The 17304-nt window shown below is 39.2% G+C and overlaps 1 protein-coding gene across 10 annotated transcripts in view; it reads right to left on the bottom strand.

Annotated features, from left to right (window-relative positions):
- Positions 1–17304, bottom strand: part of RARB (retinoic acid receptor beta) — a 546477-nt gene that overhangs the window by 50325 nt on the left and 478848 nt on the right. For all 10 annotated transcript variants that reach the window (XM_075212344.1, XM_075212345.1, XM_075212348.1 and 7 more), the window contains one exon: positions 5775–5935. In XM_075212344.1, the coding sequence (XP_075068445.1) occupies positions 5775–5935 (161 nt within the window). The remainder of the gene's footprint in view (positions 1–5774; positions 5936–17304) is intronic.

Below are 17304 nucleotides of genomic sequence, written 5' to 3'. Positions count from 1 at the left end.
GTTGCAGGTTTTTGGAGCACCTACGTAGTGATTCAGAAAACATCATCGTTTTTGTTTCAATGGATCAGGGCTGAATTCTGGATCCTTAAAGAAAACTGTCAAAACCTCCGTCACAGTACCTCCAGTACCGTGGAAGCATCAACAGCTAGCAGGTATGTCCAAACATTCTGTTAAATACAATAGTAGTGATGGCGGCTTTAAAAATTTTAAAAGTCAAAAGCTGCAATTTTAAAGATTATTACATACTACAATATTATTAAAATATACTCTTGTCTATTTTCTGAAAATTTGAGGAACTTAACATAGAAAAAAAAAAATCCAAACATTGAAATCCAGGCGATTTTTGGTTTGTTTGCCATGTTTATTCATGTTACCGATTTTGCAATGACTGAAACAGTGGTAGGACTAAATCCTGCGCAACCACTTACTACTACTTTCGTTAAGCAAGTCCATTGTAAACATTTACACTTTTTTTAATATTTGCCCTTATTATTATTATTATTTACCAGCTGATATGAACATTACATTTCAATTGTGGCGTGGAAGAAGATGGAGCCGTTGTTAGTGGTATAATTGCTGGACAGGATGAAGGGTTTTTGAACGAATCAGTGACAGTGGGTGCACCAGAGACTTCTGAAGTGTTGAACGGCCTCCTAGGTCTTCGGAGACCAGCGTCACAGGGAAAAGAACAGTAGAAAGAAAGTACCACAATTCTTACTTGGCTATTGGGATCGTTGAGACCAGTGACAACAAACCACAATGCATAATTTGTGGCAATGTGTTGCCAAACAGTGTGATGTTCCCTGCAAAAACGCACAAGTGGCGCACACATTTTTTAATTAATAGACACATTTTTTCACAGTGAAGGGCATACCATAGGAAAACTGCATTGATAAGTGCAAAGACGGAGTGAAGGCCATGACTGGGAAGATGTCCGGTGTTATCTCAAAAATAAAACAAAAAGTCAAGGAATGCAGCAGTAGCCACTGCGTCTTTCAGCACCGTGCCCATGCTGTGAAAAAAATACTGTCTTGCCTAAAATAAGTCTTGGACAAAAATGTGAAAATAATTAATTTTATCAAGTCACAACCACTGAATACAAGGCTGTTCAAAATGTTGTGTGATGACAGGAGTTTACATACGTCTTTACCTCTACATACAGAAGTAAGGTAGCTTTCACGTGGCAAAACTTTGCCTCGACCCTTCGAAATGAGAGCTGTCCCTGTTTTCTAAGAACAGTCATGGCAGATGGAGATTTTAGGGATATTTAAATTACTTAAATATCTTCGCTTTGAATGGTCTTTTGATAACTTTTGAGAAACGGTGTTGGTCAAAAATCTTTTTTTTCTAGCCCACAATATATCTGCCTCCACAGGTACAGTTTAATTTGGAATACTTTTAACGTATATTTTGGCAGGGTCGGAGCACCTTTTGTATTTAATCTTCATCTGCTGCTACAATGTTTGAAGTGGCATAGGATAGAACAACCACCACAAATATATAAATACTTACAAACAGATTAAATAAATTAAGAACAATACCAGATTCAAGACCTGTGCGTTGATACTGCCACAGCTTTAACACCTCAGGAAGCCTATTACTCTCTCTCTCTCTCTAAGGTTTAGTGGAGATAAATGACATTACCAGGGATTTGTGCAGATTACATTTTTATCTACAATCTTCCCAGTTCTGCTCCAAAATGGATAACAAAGGTTGTAGAATTTTGGGCATCTACCTTACATTCCTAAATTAGGGAATCTGGATGATTTAAATTATGAAATGAAAATACTTTTTGGTGATTCAAAGTTGCTCCACAACTGAGGCCAACTTTACAACTGTCTACCAAAGAAGACATGCAGTAGCAGGCTGTGCTGCCGAATTCTGCAGGTGGGTAGCTGACACCATTTACAATGCCTATCACATAGACGTCGTTTTCATATTTTTTTTATCTGAACAAATAAAAGTTCAGTTTGTTTTTGAAACTCTCAACAATTTTGATACATGCATTAAGTATTCATATTGATCCTAGACTATTTGAGAGAAGAATGGAGATGCAAAGGGCATCGGCACCACTTGTTACGTATAAAAGTTGGCCATATCTTGACACTTAAATCTTGTCTAAACTTCTTCTATTCTGGTACCTGAGCCTGAACCAATGAAGTTGGATTTGATTCCAGGACTTCTCACTTCTAAGTAGAGATGAGCGGGCTCGGATTCCGCTAATCCGAGCCCACCCGAACAGTGCGGATCCGAACGGGATCCGAGCACTGTTCGGATATTTCCGGCGGGCAAAAAATTGAAAACGAGGCTCTGTCGTCCAAGTCTCGCGTCCAATCTCGCGAGGGGTGGGAGGGAGGGCCCAGAACAATTCCATCTTGTACCTCTTTTTTTGGCATTATGTGCTCAAGCTACCTCGGTGCAACCTTTTGGCCTAAAAACAATATTGTGAGGTGTTCAGAATAGACTGGAAATTAGTGGAAATGATTGTTATTGAATGTTATTGAGGTTAATAATAGCGTAGGAGTGCAAAAAAACCCACAAAACTGGTCTTTAGCACTTTTTATGTTTTTTTCAAAATAAATCCGAATCCAAAACCTTAAATCCGAACCAAAACCTTTCGTCAGGTGTTTTGCGAAACAAATCTGAACCCAAAACCTCAAGCAAATCCGAATCCAAAACACAAAACACGAGACACCAAAAGTGGCCGGTGCACATCCCTACTTCTAAGTCCTGTGTTTGTACTGTAGTAATATCTTCCCTATTGTTTCCTGTTATTCTTCACATTCCTTGACTTACGTCTCAGAAAACAACAATTGACTGGAAGGGCTTTGACTTTTTCTTCTAAATATTGTTACTTTAAGAGTCATCCTGAGACAGGCCCCTACTAACACAGCCCTAATCTCAGGAGAACTTAACTGTCCATCTAAGAGGCTACGTTGCCACTAGAGCCTCTCTCTACGCATGCTGGGCCCACAATAAAGGATTGCAGCCATTTTCAAAAATGGTGCGAACGATTCACTGCCGAAGACACAGTTTCTTATGTCCAAAAAGCTTTCTATGCTACCCGACACTTATGCAGGATTCATACTGCTGAGCTCTGGCTTGCAGCAATAAGGTCTCTGTGCACTGAGCTATGGGCTCTGTTAGCCACTTGCTGTTTTCCTTTGCATTTCCATGTATGTAACCTGCATCAGAGAAGTCTTAACTATTTACTGCTAGTAATAAATTGCTAACACCCACAGCCAATTATCACAGAGTCAGCTCTATATAAATAACCTAATGGAAACAAGCAACTGCCAGTTTATTGGACTAGCTTCCCTTGCTCTTGAGCTCCTGGACTGCTGCTTCTCTGTGTATTATCGGCTTGCATGACAATTCTCACGGTGCCTCTGGATTATGATTCTGTGAACTTTCTTAGCCTTTGGTTTTCTGTGCCTTATTTATCCACCTCACACCACTACAGATTTTCTAATACTAAAGGTACAAAGACTTTTCTGCTCATATATATTCTTTATGTTGTGGATGTTATTTGAAGAAATATCTGTAAAGAATTTAAAAACCTAAAAAAAACAACATATTCATTCTTACTATTGAAATCCACCACAAAAAACCCTACAGACACTCTTTGATGCCCCTGTGAGTGTACAGGGTCTCACAACTGCAGAATTTGATATACTGCCTCCTAAGTAACTTGAGTTTTGAGAGTCTGCAATAAAAAAAAAAGTTGATCAAGTGGCTACTCATTGACCTTATTATTGTCCTATTGAACGTCTGCCAGGAGATACCTCTCGTTTGCTTTTTTTCTCTCTCTGACCTGGAATATAGATTAAGGGGTATACTCAAACTTCAACCTCTAAGGCTGGGGGAGCCTTATTTTATGGAGAATAAAGACGGGATCTTATGACCCTGTACTGATTAAAGGAATTTCATATAATCAATGTCCTCTCCAATTGATATCTGAGTTGCTTGATGTTCGTATAGTCTACAATTTGATCTGCATTAGAGGAGGAGATTAATGGAAGACCACTTTCCGGACCCATTATGGGCACTATGAGATGCTCTTTAGCCTCTATAACAGCCCTCCATAATTACAGTACTATTAAGGGAGCTGTACCGAATTTCTTGGGACTATTTTTATGGTGGCCTATCCTGATGAATTCTGATTATTTTCTGACATTTTTCAAGAATGCCAGAAGCAAATAAAACTTGTTTTAGAGTGTCTCCACCAACCAATATATTAAACTAGATAAGTGTGAATTTGAAAACACATAAATCCAAATTCTAGGATACATGATCTACCTGGAAGGACGGAATGGATACCAGCAACACAAAATCTTTATAGGAACAGTTTATCCCTAAAAAATAGAAAGAAGTTCATAGATTTGGACTTCTTAAAGATGATTTATTAAAAACTACTAGAGGATTATTGCTTCTATCACCCAACCTACAGAAGGAACAGTCCATGGAGACACACTGCGTCTGAGTTTTTACAGAAATCAGAAAATGAGCGGATATTTTTTACTGTTAGCCGGCAATCATTGACAATAAAATATGCCTTTTCTGAATGCCAACATCTTCTTGAAGGAGCACTTCATCCAGTAACAGTGTTTACAGATCATCGTAACTTAGAATGGATAACCTGAAGCTCTGTTGTAGGTACTTATGACCCTCCGTAAGACACTGAGGCTGTTAATATTATTCTTCCAGAAAACAACTTCTGATTCAGCCCTTCATTTTACCTTCATGATCTTGAGGGTGCATCTGGATTTTATAGTTGAACTTCCAATTCCAGAGCAAAATCCACTATTCTAGTGGTTGTAGAGTGGTTTCTATTCAAGGAGTTCAATTTAATTAAAAGTCCTTAAGAATATTTTGCTCCATCCTGGGAATAGGCTTAAATTTATATTCAATGTTTTAACCCCAATCTGATAGGAAACTGAATGCACCAATTAAAGTTTGGAAAAATACCACCAAGGCTGTATTAGTCATCTACAGTATGGCTGGACTGACATCTTACACACAGAAGAAACTGCTTATAAAATAAAGCTCAATACAGTTCCACTTCCCAACACACTCCCCCTTTTTTGTGCTATCATCCAGCTTTCATTACTTGTCTCCCATTATCACTTTGATTCCAGCTGTCACTGACAGACTTATAAAAGAACCAAGGGCTGCTTTACGCAACACTCCAAGAAGCACAATGATGCTATAATAAGCAGCTTACAGACACCACAGAAATCACTGTGAATCACATGATCAGGAATCGCCCTCTTTACAAGAAGGAAAGGAGGGTGGCCCACTCTTCCAGGACTTCAGGAGAGTAGGATAAAATGGCCCTTGGCTTATTCCTGACTTCTTCCACACTGGCAACTGGACTTTCGTCTCTGATGTTAGATCTGTTACATCCCAGTGTCCATGTATAAAGATCAATGGTACCTATATTAAGCTCAGCGTGTTAGAACGGCAGCTAAAATGTTCTTTGCCTGAGTCTTAACAGTAGCAGGAATCAAATGTACAAGATGGAACAAACTCTATAATCTAATAATCCGAGGCTGATCGCTAGCACCAGTTTGTGTAGAGAATATGTAGAGTATAAAAGAGAGGATTTTCTGGTCCAAATCTTCTTCATCTTCTTCCTGGAGGACATGTAACAGGATTCTTACCATCACATTCATAAATCATGACTAGCAGTAGATAAAAAGAAAATGTAATTCTACAAGTGAGAGCAGTGTCTGCAGTACAGCAGTTCTAAATCATTAGCAGGTAAAACTTACCGTAGTGTATTTTCCCAACTGACATAGGGAGGGGAAGGTTTCTTGATGCGCTTTTCTGATCTTCTCTGTCAGGTCATCGAGCTCAGCAGTCATCTCGTAGTTCTCTGTGCACTCCTGTTTCAACGGTTCTTTCTTCTTCTTGTTTCTGTCATTTCTGACTGCTGTAGAAGAGATGAAGACACTTAAATTACTGGCTACGAGGCTCAAATGCTCTCAGAAAGTGAATCCAAGTGTGTGAGGGGAATGATCTAATTGTTTCTATTGAAGAGTGTGTATATGATATACTGTGGGTATATTTGGATGATAAATGCGTATAACTACACAAGCTGCTTGTCAAGCTTATAAACGCTACATGAAACAAGATGGTGAACACTTATCTGTGTTGCCATTGCACATTTGCCTATGGCAGTCCAACTAATTGGTGGTCCAAATTAGAAGCTGGATTATAAAGGGGAGATTCTGTTAAATATGTAATTTATTGAACACAAACAACCTCCAATGTAAATCTCTCTCTGTGATGTCAAAGTAAATATCAGAACACAAGGACATGCCCCTAGACCACTATGTAATTCTTCCCAATGTTTTTTTCCATGTCTTCGATTTATATGGCGAAGAACCACATCTACCATGGATATACCCCTGACCTGATCCTAATACACCCCTCTGTCTGCAGCATTGCAAAAGGATTTTTGAGAAATAGCCCAAGATATATGGATGGGTAGGGTATATAATTGCGACGGAGCTAATGTCTGCAGGCTAAATTGCGACATTTACATTATGCAGACAGGTTAACAATGTCGCCAGTGTGATTGGCGACATTGACAATGTTGTCAATCACAATGCTGACATGAAAAGAGCAATGCTGCTGCGTCTGGGGTATAGCCGCCAACAATTGGACCGACTGATGGGAGGGGTTTGGTATATTGGCCCTTGCTGAACATGTATTAGGTATAAACTTCATTTGGTGGGTGACATTTTTTACATGAGACAAAGGGGTGTAAAAGGTGCATTTGCTGGGTTGTTCCCTGTTTTGAAGGAGGGTGCACAGCTGTTTTCTCCCCGTGCAAAAATATGACATACTTTTAATGGGACACATTTGCCACCTTCCAGTTGCACTCCTCCAGGATGGGTACACTTAAAAAAAAAATATTAAATATATCATCAAAAGCATTCATATGGATTAAGAATGCTGGAATTTTTGCATTTCCAAATAAGCTTCTTGGGACAAGATTATCAGGGAGAGCTGTAGCTGCAGCAAGAGAACAGGAAAATGATTCCCCTGTGAATCATTTCCTTGTATCTGGGAGTCCTTGGCAGCAGTTCATAAGACTGTGCTAAATAATGTGTTTGTGTTCCTCAAGCAGCATGCAGCTATTGAGCTAAGTAGTTTCAAGAAAGCTGTCAATCTGCTAAGAGGGCTTCACACAAATCCCAAACGCTTACAGCATTATTGTGCAGTAATATTAGGGTATAGAATTTTATGAATACATGTAAAAAATTCAGTTAAAATTATGCACATTTTGAGAGTTGATTGATAAAAGTTAATCGTCTTTGACTTTTGGTTGTTTGTAAAATCGTTACAGAAATCGCGACTGAAGTAATTTTCTATAGTATGTACCCAGATTTTGAATGATCACTCACCGTGCAGCTAAAGAATAGTTCACATCTATGGTAAAAATAAATACTACCTATAGTACCTTTAATGTAAAAATATACAGTGTTTCTAAAAATAGTTGTTTTTTAACTCAAAATTGTATTAACCTAACATAAGTGACAAACTGGGTCAAGGAAATGACTAGATAAGAGAAACCAAACCTAGTCACAGTATGTGAAAAGCAACAACCTCATGGAGGTAAAATACAAACTGAACGTTTCAAATGCTATATATTAGGAGAATACAGGATGGAGGGAGTGGTCGCCAATCACAAGAAGGAGAGGGAAAACTAGCCTGGGATATAACACCAAAAAAGTAAAAAAAAAGGTGGAGGGGCTTAACTCAGAGCTTAGAAGATAAATAAGTGGGGTGGTAGAAAGTTCAGGAGGCAGTCCGGGAGGGGGTAAGGGGTCAAGGAGCATTTCATATAGAGCTATGGGGCCCAAATTTGATGGAACTTTTTCTCCTTATCGTGCAGGTAGAAGGTAATTTTATCCATACTGGCTATTGACCAAACATAGGATTTCAAAGAAGAGATGTGGGTAGAGTCAGCCTTTTTCCAAAATTTGGCTATCAAGCAGCGAGCGTTTACCAGCTTACCTGAACAGACATCAGTGTCCTGGATAGGGTAGCAGAGAAGGAAGGACCAAGGTTCTTTTCTGATAGGGCATTAGAGGACAACAGGTTGACAACTTCGTCCCAGAAGGAAGAGATGACGGGCAAGATCACCGGATGTGAATGAAATTGCTCCTATGACCGCCGCCTCGCCAACAAGCAGGGGAGGCAGGCGGGTATACAGTAAGCCTATCAGGCATTAGGTACCATCCATAGCAGACCTTGTAAGCGGTTTTCTTAATCAAGGTTGAGAAGAAACTGGAGGTAACACTGGATCTAATGGTCTCCCAGCAGTCCTCCTCTGGGGGGGGGTCTCTTTTCCATTACCTCTAATGTCTGTTCCTAGGGACCAGTAAATAGTCAAGGAGTATAATACAGATAGAAGAAATCAGGCCCCTCCGCAGGGGTGAGGAGAGACAGAGGAAGAGATGTAGCGATGGGGACTATCTGGCAGGAGAGAGCAGAGAAAATGCCTAATCTGCAGTTATTGGAAAAAAAACAGGTGGAAGTCAGGAGATCAGGAGCAGAGGACACCAGATCCCCGACGAATCAAATGCCCGAGGTGACCCATAGTTATTGAAAGGATCTTGACATACTGGGGGGAAAAGCTTTACATAGTGGCAAGATAGAGAGGGGAATAGGGAATATGTAGAGGTGGGGTTTACAGTTCTCCCAGGTACTAGCTGCAAATGACACGGTGGGAAGTGCCCAATGAAGGCAGCCCTGGAAATCTGCGGCAGGCCCCAGATGTAGGACAATTGGGAAATTGAGATAAGTATTTTTGATGTATGCCCAAGAATGGCAGGTGGGAGGAGCAAAGGAAGCCACTACACTACTAAGGTGGGCCGCCCAATAGTAGGCCTTGAGGTCTGAGATCCCACTGCCACGACGTATGGTAGGTTTCTTGAGCAACGCCAGCCTGACTCTAGCTGTTGCGCCAGATAAACTTAGCCATGTGTCTTTCAATAGTGAATAGTTCAGAAAGAGGAACCCTGACTTGGAGAGTCTGTAAGAGGTAGAGAAGTTGGGGGAGGATACTCATTTTAACAGTAATCCTAATGGTGGTAACTAGGGGTTCTATGGTATGGGTAAAAATCAATGGGAAAAGGGGGCAAGCCCTAGTTGGTGCCATTGCCAATGTAGATGAGATCCGATGGAGAGCCATTGAATGTCCTGTTCAGAACTGAACCCAGCACTGAGAAGCAGCAATTTATCTATCTAATATCCATCCATCATGTACATTTAGACTGGGAGTGCTTCTTTAAAAACATGCCATTATGTTGGTTCCATTGAAATACTGAAGTGGTGACTACTTAATTATCTTGATTTAGTGTACTGTGCTAGATAAGATAAATGGATATTTTTTGCATAAAATTACATATTTCAGTTCTCTTTTGCACACTTGCAAACAGTTTTAATAAAAGAGCGCTCCGGGTAAATCTGTTACATTCCTGCTGGCTTCATCAGATTATTGCTGAGATTTATAACTAAAAACCCTCCATCTGGCCTCATCAGCCTTGGTTTCCACACTCTCAATACTACGGAAAATTAGATTATTCTGATTAAAACAAAAAAGTGAAAAATGTACCAAACATTTCCAAGACTGATAATATGTCACTATTCCAACCCTGACTATAATAAAAATAAATCAGAAGCCAGCATGTTTGAACCTAATTTTTTAAGCATGACATTTTCCTCTGCGTTTCTTTCTTAAATGTCACCCCATTCTACAAGACTGAGTGATTCTGTCCCCGGGGACAGTCAGTCATTCCAAAGTCTACGGCTGCAGCTTACCAGCCATTGCTCGTTTCATTGCTCAGACGTCACTATAATCAGAGGTACTATAGATCATCATCAAAACATTGAATCCAAGCGAAAGCAACTACACATTAGTAATTTGAAGAGGGGGGGGGGGGGGGGGGGTCATCAAACCAGGCTAATGAAGTAGTCTAAATCTAGTACGTTTTATCTGCACTGCAACTTATTTCATGAGAGAAGTATGAGTTGAGAAACAGATATGGCTGCTGATGTTCTTATGGACAACAGCTATCAGAAAATAATAATGCAATTCTCAGCTCCATTTCTAGTGGTTTTTTGCGCTCCTGACCTTGGGACACCCACTCTTTTGAATGATGTATAAATAAAACAGTTTTATGTTATTAGAGACAGTCATCTGGACTTAAAGCAGTGGTGAGAAGCTATTGGCCCCAGGACAACATGCTGCCCCCATGACCCTAATAATTGTTCTCTATTTACTCCATTTCCGATTGACGTCAGTAAAATAACACTGTAATGGGTCTATTTATCAATTTTCTGTGAAACTGATAATTTTTTTTATCGCTGCCTATTGTAGAAATAGAAAATCATCGCCCAACCAATATATCATAAAAATGTCACTGGGGCAGCTGAGCGATGCTCAGCGACACTGTTCAGCAACAGTAAGAGGAGTGTTACCACTCGCAGGCCAGTGCAGGGTCCCTCTGTGCATGGACTTCTAGTTCCAGTTTTATTTAAAGTTTAAAAATTAATAAAAAATAATAAAAAAAAAAAAATAGAAAAATAAAAACTTTATTTAAAAAACCCCACCTTAAAATGCTTTATTGTAATTACTGCTACACTTGCAGCTACTAAATTCTGTGAAAATTACTATTTATGCAGGATTATAGCAAACTCAAGTATTGGAGCTATTTAACAACAATGTAACACAGGAGATATCATCCATATCTCCAGAATTCAGTACAAAATCCTTATGAAAATGACGTTAGCTACTCTGACCTATAGTTGAAGGCCAGCGGACAAATGTCTTTTATTCCCTCCCCAGCAGGCTGTAGGTTCCTCCCCCTCCTTCCTGGCAGTAATTGATTTCTGCACATGCACTGCCTGATGGCGGCGGATGCACAGTGAATAGGCTGGGACACTACCTATAAATATGCGGATAGTGATGACTATCAGAGGCATTGTACCGGCATGAATTTAATGATAAATAGCTATGAAAAAGCATCTCTGAATGCTGCAAAAAAAGAAGCTAACTAATGGGGCAAAAAATGGAAGCATTAATAAATGGGCACCTAAGTTACCTACCCCACAAGTACTAGGGTCAATTTGTAGCAAGCTGCCCTGGTTGTTCAAAATGTCCCATCCCGTCTCAAGTCTAATACTTTTTGTCATAAGTTGTGATTCTAACATTGTGTTTGGAGCCTATCCATAGGTCATGTGCATGATTGTATCTGTGAGGTTTGCTTTCATAGTTTTATATATAGGCTAGTAACAATGAAATGCAGACAAAAAGAAAAGTGCAATTGACATAATAAAGGAGGGCTCCAACCAACTTGCCATTTACCACCATCGTACTTCATGCAACAAGAAAATAAAAAAAGTTTAACCTCCATTCATAAAATGAGACCAGAAAGGTTTTTGTCAAATGCAATTTGTAAATGTTATCTCAATGTACTTATTACCACAATAGAAAGAAACTAAAACCAGTACAAGGAGATGTTACTGACTACACTTAGTCATTCATTCATTTTGGATGAAATGCATTGTGCAAATGTCCAAACCTAATCACCACTACCATCATACTGGAGTGTTGACTTGTTGCTGGTTGGAAGAGAAAAGAAGCAAAAAAACATCTAGATTGGACTAACAACAACTTATTTAAATTGACGGCTTTTAAACACTTCTAGTATTTTTATTTCAAAATTAAAACAAAACCACATCTGAGCCAAGTGTCATGTTATTATTATTACTTTCTTAGGTTACTTGAGAACTATTATTATCATTTTATTTTTAGTGTCTACAATTTAAAAAATACTTCAATGGATTAGCTGATACTGCCATAGCACCAGTAAAAGCAGATAAAGTATATAGTAAATGCTCTGGAAGACGGACCTCTTGTCCCTCACCCCTTGGTGTCTGCAGAAGTGGCAATGTGTTCGCTGAATAAGGGACCACCAATTGGTTAAGAACAAGCATTTCATATTAGTTTTGAGCATTTATTCAGAAAACATAAAAAGTAAATTTTAGTGAATGACACAGAAACACTAGTGTCTATAAAACATCATGTGAGGCTTTGTCTATTTGTTGTATCTTAAGAAAAGGAGAAAAAAAAAACAGAAATAACCTTTGAAATGACCTTTTCTTTACTCTCTCCAAACCTAAAGTGGCATATCTCTTTTGAAACTTCTAAAATGCCTATAAAATCTGCCCTTGCCCCCCTCTGACATGAGAGCCTTTGGCATTAAGGAGGAGTACCAAAGGAGAGAGAGGAGACATTTAACAAAAAAATCGATAAAAATGTATTTCTGCATCAAATGGTTAGCATGACATTTAGGCAGTTTTTATTGTATTCTCATTTTCCCATTAACCACCATATAACATAGATGTTAATTTTGCTTACAGTTAAATCTTTCCTTTCCCTGTTACAGCCTATTGCATCCCTTATCTCTGTCTATGTACTCAGTCATCCCCTTTGAACCACTCACAACTGCAGACACTCTAAAATGATTGCTTTCACCTAGTATACAATGCACTTCCCACCACATTTCCTGCAACCGTCTTTAGCTGACAATCTCTTTCTCTCTTATTATTATACATACTTGCCAACTCTCCCGGAATGTCCGGGAGACTCCCGCATTTTGCGAGAGTCTCCCGGGCGAGTGTGGCAATCTCCCGAATTCTGCCCACTTCACTAGGAAGTGCCCCACTTCCTAGTGAAGTGGGCAGAATTAGATCCCAAACGGCGCGATTCCCGGTGAATCGCAGCATTTAGCCCCACCCCCCGCTGTCAAATGACGCGATTTGCGTCATTACGTCACGGGGGCGGGGCCAAAATGATGCGATTTCGGCGCCCCCCCCGCACACCCACCTGCTACAGAGAGTCTCCCGGACACCAACTTAAAAAAGTTGGTAAGTATGTTATTATATCAAGAATTGTCTGTGTTTGTAAGTAAACCTGAATTATTCAAATTATTGAGCACTAGTATACAGTCAGCTAGATATGACTGAAATTTTAATACCTGTTCCAGTGGAACACCCACCTTAGTTGGGGAAGGAATTTTACACACTGGAGGAATTTGGCCTAAATTGTTCCCAGTCTTACCTCAAACACACCACACAGCGGCATAATTTGACTGTTGTCATCTTCTATTTATAAACTCAGCAAAATGCAAATTTACAAATACAGTGCAAAGTGTTGAATTAAAGCATTACTTGTAGATTGTATCACTGGAAAGTCAGGCCTCTGCCAGACAGCGGGTTTCGCTGTGAACACCCACATTTTGTGTGAAGTCCACGTGTCACCTACAGACATGCTGTGGGACAAACTGATATTCATGCGAATGCAGCCTATCAACTCACTAGTAGTAATATCACTGAAGCACTGTAGTTAAAAAATAAAAGTGTAATAACCTTATAAATTTACTACACAATCAATATAATAACTAGAGGCTATTTGACCAGCATTTTGAATAGGTCTTCCATAGGGTATATGGAACTTTTATATAAGTCAAGGGCACCACTCAGCTCCCTGAGTATCTGCATGCACATGAAAAGTTTAATGTGTGATCAGTGAGCGTGTCTGACACTTGAATCATTTCATATACTGCACAGTATAAGTGCCAGTCAGTGTTTCCAGTGCTTAGATCTCAGTGACACACACTATATAGCCTCTACATAATAAATAAGTATGTAGCTTAAATGTATGAAACAGTGATGAAAACTTGTTACTACCAGCTCCAAGTGTAACTCGCCCTAGTCCAGTACAGCATTCAAGCATTCATTAATTAACCAGTCGTGGCTGCGGCAACTTGTGTGTTTAAGCAGAGAACTGAAAAACATTAAAGTCTACATTTAAAAGCAGGGGTGAGTGTGTACTTCTCTGGGGAAATTCAATTAATATCAAAGTTCCACCGTCGGCCTTGTGTCATGAGGCGCTGCAGTGATGTCCGGCCTGAAAATTTTGCTTGTCTTTGTAAGCAAAGATTTTAGTACTGTATTGACCAGAAGTGCACACAAGAGCACATGCCACCCTATTGTACAATCAAACCTCTCAGCTGTCCCGATTTAGATGGGACAGTGCCGATTTGGGGAACTATCCCACCATCCAGGACATTTGTCATAGCTGCTGGACTATTGGGAGGTACGTCCCGCTCTCTGCTACTCTGCACAGCAGAGTAACGGTGAACGGATTCTGGTAGCAATGGAGAGGTGTCTCCAGCGAAAGGGAGATGTGATGGGGAATGCCTAGCATTTCAGATCTACTAGACACATCCCCTCGTGATGAGGTTGTGCCCATTGTGACAAGACCTTATCCCTAACACAATCACACCCCCTTTTAAAGGGAGCATGACCATGTCCCACTTCAGAAAAGAACTTGAGTGTTGGGAGAGATGTGCAATGCACTACCCTACCTTTTACCACTGTAAATATGTCACACTGGTGGCATGGTGTCATCATGCACCTAGTATGAGAGTGAAGTTGTATTGTTATTTTTACAATCAGCGTCTTCTTCACAAACGTGGAACTTAAGGTTTCTTTTTAAAAAAATTTACATAAAAACAAAACGAAACAACACAATCTGTTACCACTCCTTGGTCAAATATAAAATGTTGGAACTTGCAGTTCCATGAAACAAGCTGAAAGAAATAAGACTCTACCCAATAAAATTATAAAATGTACTACTTGTATTGAAGGTATATTAAGGTTTATCAGATATAGCTATAAATATAGCAATAGTTTACAGCTATAAAGCAGAACGCAAAATATATTATCATACTAGGTAAAATAGAAGTATAAGATTCAAAAGTCGCAAAGCTCAATTAATAACATAGACAAGAACATTTAAAACATTTGCAGTCAACACCTGTATAATATCTGGAAGCTGTTAATCACAATGATAGCAATTACTCAGGCTGAGTTACAAACTCAATGATCAATCTGGAAAAACATTAGGGCCTGTTAGTTGGCAGGATGTAGCCTATACTTGGGGCCGCTAGTTGAGTCGGAAGAACCAGGTTTCCAACATGCCCATTAATCTACTAATTGATTTTTATTAGAATGGTTGTTTTTTTGGTATTGTGCTCATTTTGTAGGCACACATGCTGCAATATTGTGCCAATTGTCATCTATCTTAATGTGTGTGGCTAGTTTAACAATAGACATATAAAACTGTAAACAGAAATATAAATCATACAATCATCATAAACAAAATAAGGATGATCAATAGATATAATGATAGGCTCAAAGAAGACAAGTAGCTATTTCTTTCAAGGAGGAGACACTCTACTTTCAAGAAATTTGCTTGAACAAGGTGACAATAAAATTCCATGGGTTAAATAAATCAATAACATGAACCATAATAGGTCTTAATTCACAATTACATCACTCTAACGAGTCATAAAACTGATAATACACGATATAAGCAATTCTGCTTAGCCTATCAGCTATCAAATGTTTTCAACTATTTATCTAGTGTTTCTAAAGGCCAAGGCCCAGTTGGATGTATGAGCTTCTCTTCATACAGAGGTGGGTTTGACACCACAATCTTCTTGTCTCAGTATGAAAGGAGCCTCATACAACTACTCGGTGCTATTGGGGAACCTGCCCTTACCACTGTGTAACTCTGTCTGTGGTTTTCCACTTCTCCTCCTCACATCTTGACACTGTCCCTGCCTACCTTACATAATAGCATGAGCGGACAGATTGGTAACTCTCACAAGATTCATCTTCTGCTGCTGTGAACATTTCCATGATCTGATATGCTGGGAGCACTCAGATGATGAGGGTACACAAGGACAGCAGGAGATGAAGATTTAATACCATCAGATCGTAGTGAATCACATCCTAAAACTAGGGCTTCCATGTACCCATGTAACAGAGTATATATGCATGTATTAGTTTATATACCGAGTCGTGTGCACAGTATCTTAAAAATTAAAAAGCATAAAACACTATAAACATTTCATAATAAAAGTTGGTCTCAAAACATTTTTGTAAAGTATAGGATATGGTACATAAAGTTCTTAATGTACCTTTTCCATTCTATGTTCAGTTCTTCTGATAGCATTCATATTACATGCAGAGTGTACCACAGAAGATCAAACAAATAGAAAGAAACCTCAGTCACTACTAGGTGTTTTTCATTGTTTCGCCTACACTCATACGACAGACTGCCTTTTCTGTTACTTGGCTCTCCTCTGATTTAGTAGAAACAGGATCACAGTATTAAATGGGAAACCACCATAGTAATTAGGAGGTTGGCTTAAATGGTGCCTTTTAGTCAGCCGAGGTCAAACTGTCTCAAATCCTTCTTTGACCTGGGGCTCATATATATTATTTATATTACTTTCCAGCCGTTTGCCGCTTTGCCAGCACCTTGAATTTCACATTAAATCCTTTAACGACAAGACACAAATATGACTTAGAGGTTGGGAAGAAGGATATTAGAGAGTAACTTGTTCCTGGGAAATTTGAAGTTCTTCATTTAAAATAAAGCTTTTTATTTAACTTGTGATTCTGAATCTGAGTGAATGTTGGGCTGACTTCGAAAGCTCATAGTAGAGAACATGCAGATTACTTTCTTCGAGCAGTTCACCACATAGAGTTAACTCACTCAAATAACGTTTTCTACTTGGATTAACTGACCCAGTTATCTTGGCTCAGAAATGAAAACAAAGGCTGTAACTTGGATGTCATATGAAGTCTGAAATGGAGTAAAGGAGGTTGTGTGTTTTGCAAGGTTTGCTAGATAAGAAGCTGTCCTTTTTCTATTTTATACCTTAGGGATCCATTCAGGATAAAAAAAATAAGACAGTGAGTAACAGCTTGAGATAAACTGCTGACTTTAGGTATGAAGGTTGCAAGAACAAGGAAATAGCACAATTAACTAAATTATTGTGTACATTTATCTGCCCGTGTGGGAACCTCAGCTGCTCAGTTTTCAATATTGGCCCAAAATAATTTATTTTTTGCAATTTTATTCAACTTTACTTCAAATACAGTAGTTTATTGTACCGCATACAAATACAACTAAAACTATTGGTTTTCTAGTACATATATTATTTCCTCATGGAGCAGAGGTGTTGGGAATTTAAGCAGCTATCGCTGTGACAAGCCAAATATCTTCGAGGGATTGTGGACGCCTTTTCCCCCCAAGCTAAAAAACAAACAAACGTTTCAACCTGTTCCAATGTTGGGAGACATCATGTCTGCCCATAGACAGGCACATGCTCTCAAGCAAACACCAAAATCTATAGGAGGATATAT

The sequence above is a fragment of the Mixophyes fleayi genome, chromosome 5 (genome assembly GCF_038048845.1).
Source record: "Mixophyes fleayi isolate aMixFle1 chromosome 5, aMixFle1.hap1, whole genome shotgun sequence".
NCBI classification, from domain to species: Eukaryota; Metazoa; Chordata; class Amphibia; order Anura; family Limnodynastidae; genus Mixophyes; species Mixophyes fleayi.
This window is presented reverse-complemented; position numbering and strand designations above follow the sequence as displayed.